Genomic DNA, 1,606 nt, shown 5'->3' with positions numbered 1-1,606 from the left:
GGACTTCCCTAGTGGCACAGTGGATAAGACTCGACGCTCCCAATGCAGGGGGCCTGGGTTCAATCCCTGGTCAGGGAGCTGGATCCCACACGCGTGCCACAACTAGGCATTCACGTGCCGCAACTAAGGAGCCCACCTGTTGCAACGAAGACCCAGCACAGCTTCAGCCCCAGCCGTAGGCACAGCCACCGGCACAACCCCAGCCCCAGCTCCTGCTGCAGCTCCTCCAGACTCCGTCCCTACACCGACGTCCTGGAGGTTGGGATGCTCTTGTCCAAATCCAACTGTCTTGCCCGCCTGCGTGCCGTGCCCTGCAACAACCTGCACGCCACCAAGCTGGCGCCCGGCAAGGAGAAGGAGCCCCTGGAGTCACAGTGCCAGGTGGGCCCGCTCCTGGGCAGCGGCGGCTTTGGCTCCGCCTACTCTGGCATCCATGTCACCGACCACTTGCCAGTGGCCATCAAGCACGTGGAGAAGGACTGTATTTCAGGCTGGGGAGAGCTGCCTGACGGCACCCGAGTGCCCATGGAAGTGGTTCTGCTGAAGAAGGTGAGCTCGGGCTTCCCCGGCGTCATCAGGCTCCTGGGCTGGTTCGAGAGACCCAGCAGTTTCGCCCTGATCCTGGACAGGCCCGAGCCAGCAGCGCAAGAACGCTTCGACTTAATCACGGAAATGGGGGCCCTGCAGGCGGAGCTGGCCCACAGCTGCTTCTGGCAGGTGCTGCAGGCCGTGCGGCACTGCCGCAGCTGCGGGGCGCTTCACCGCGACGGCAAGGATGAGAACACCCTTATCGACCTCAGTCGCGGTGAGCTCAAACTCATCGACTTCAGGTCGGGGGCGCTGCTCGAGGACACCGTCTACACGGACTTCGATGGGACCCGAGCATATAGTCCTCCAGAGTGGATCCACTACCATCGCTACCATGGCAAGTCAGCAGCCGTCTGGTCTCTGGGGATCCTGCTGTAGGATATGGTCTGTGGAGATATTCCCTTTGAGCACGACGAGGAGACCATCAGGGGCCAAGTTTTCTTCAGGCAGAGGGTCTCTTCAGCGTGTAAACATCTCATTAGATGGTGCTTGGCCCTGAGACCATCAGATCGGCCATCCTTCAAAGAAATCCAGAACCATCCATGGATGCAAGATGTCCTCCTGCCCCAGGAAACTGCTGAGATCCATCTCCACAGCCTGTTGCCAAGGCCCAGCAGATAGCTTCTGGGCAGGTTCTCCCTTCTCTGTCAGATGCTTAAGGGAGGGGAAGTGTGTGTTTCTAGCTTCCCAAGTACCAGTGACACTTCTCTCCAAGTAGGACAGTGCTTGATACAGGAACAACATTTACAACTCATTCCAGACCCCAGGCCCTGGAGGCCGCCTCCCAAAGAGAGGAGGAGACTCCACTCCAGCCGTCCTAGGCCTCAGCTCCTCCCATAGAAGCTCTGCTTCTTATCGGTGTCCAGCATTGCTGGACTTTGCAAAATCCCAGGGGTGGGGGTGGGGGGTGGGGGGTGGGAGTGGGTCAGAATCCAGCCATGGAACTCTTCCCTTCCTCAGGAGTTCTGCTGAGGGCTTCCCTGGTGGCACAGTGGTTAAGAATCCACCTGCCAAGGCA

At 59.5% G+C, this 1,606-nt stretch overlaps 1 protein-coding gene across 1 annotated transcript; it reads left to right on the top strand.

Moving 5' to 3' along the window:
* Positions 1-249: 249 nt before the first annotated feature.
* On the top strand, positions 250-1,209 carry LOC309832783 (serine/threonine-protein kinase pim-1-like; the record flags this gene model as incomplete). The annotated part of the gene is given in 2 exon segments (XM_082670750.1): positions 250-963; positions 967-1,209. Coding segments are annotated over 2 exon segments (942 nt in total). The 5' UTR covers positions 250-264.
* Positions 1,210-1,606: the final 397 nt, after the last annotated feature.

The sequence above is a fragment of the Grampus griseus genome (assembly GCF_964374135.1).
Source record: "Grampus griseus genome assembly, chromosome: 14".
NCBI lineage: Eukaryota > Metazoa > Chordata > Mammalia > Artiodactyla > Delphinidae > Grampus > Grampus griseus.
This window is presented reverse-complemented; position numbering and strand designations above follow the sequence as displayed.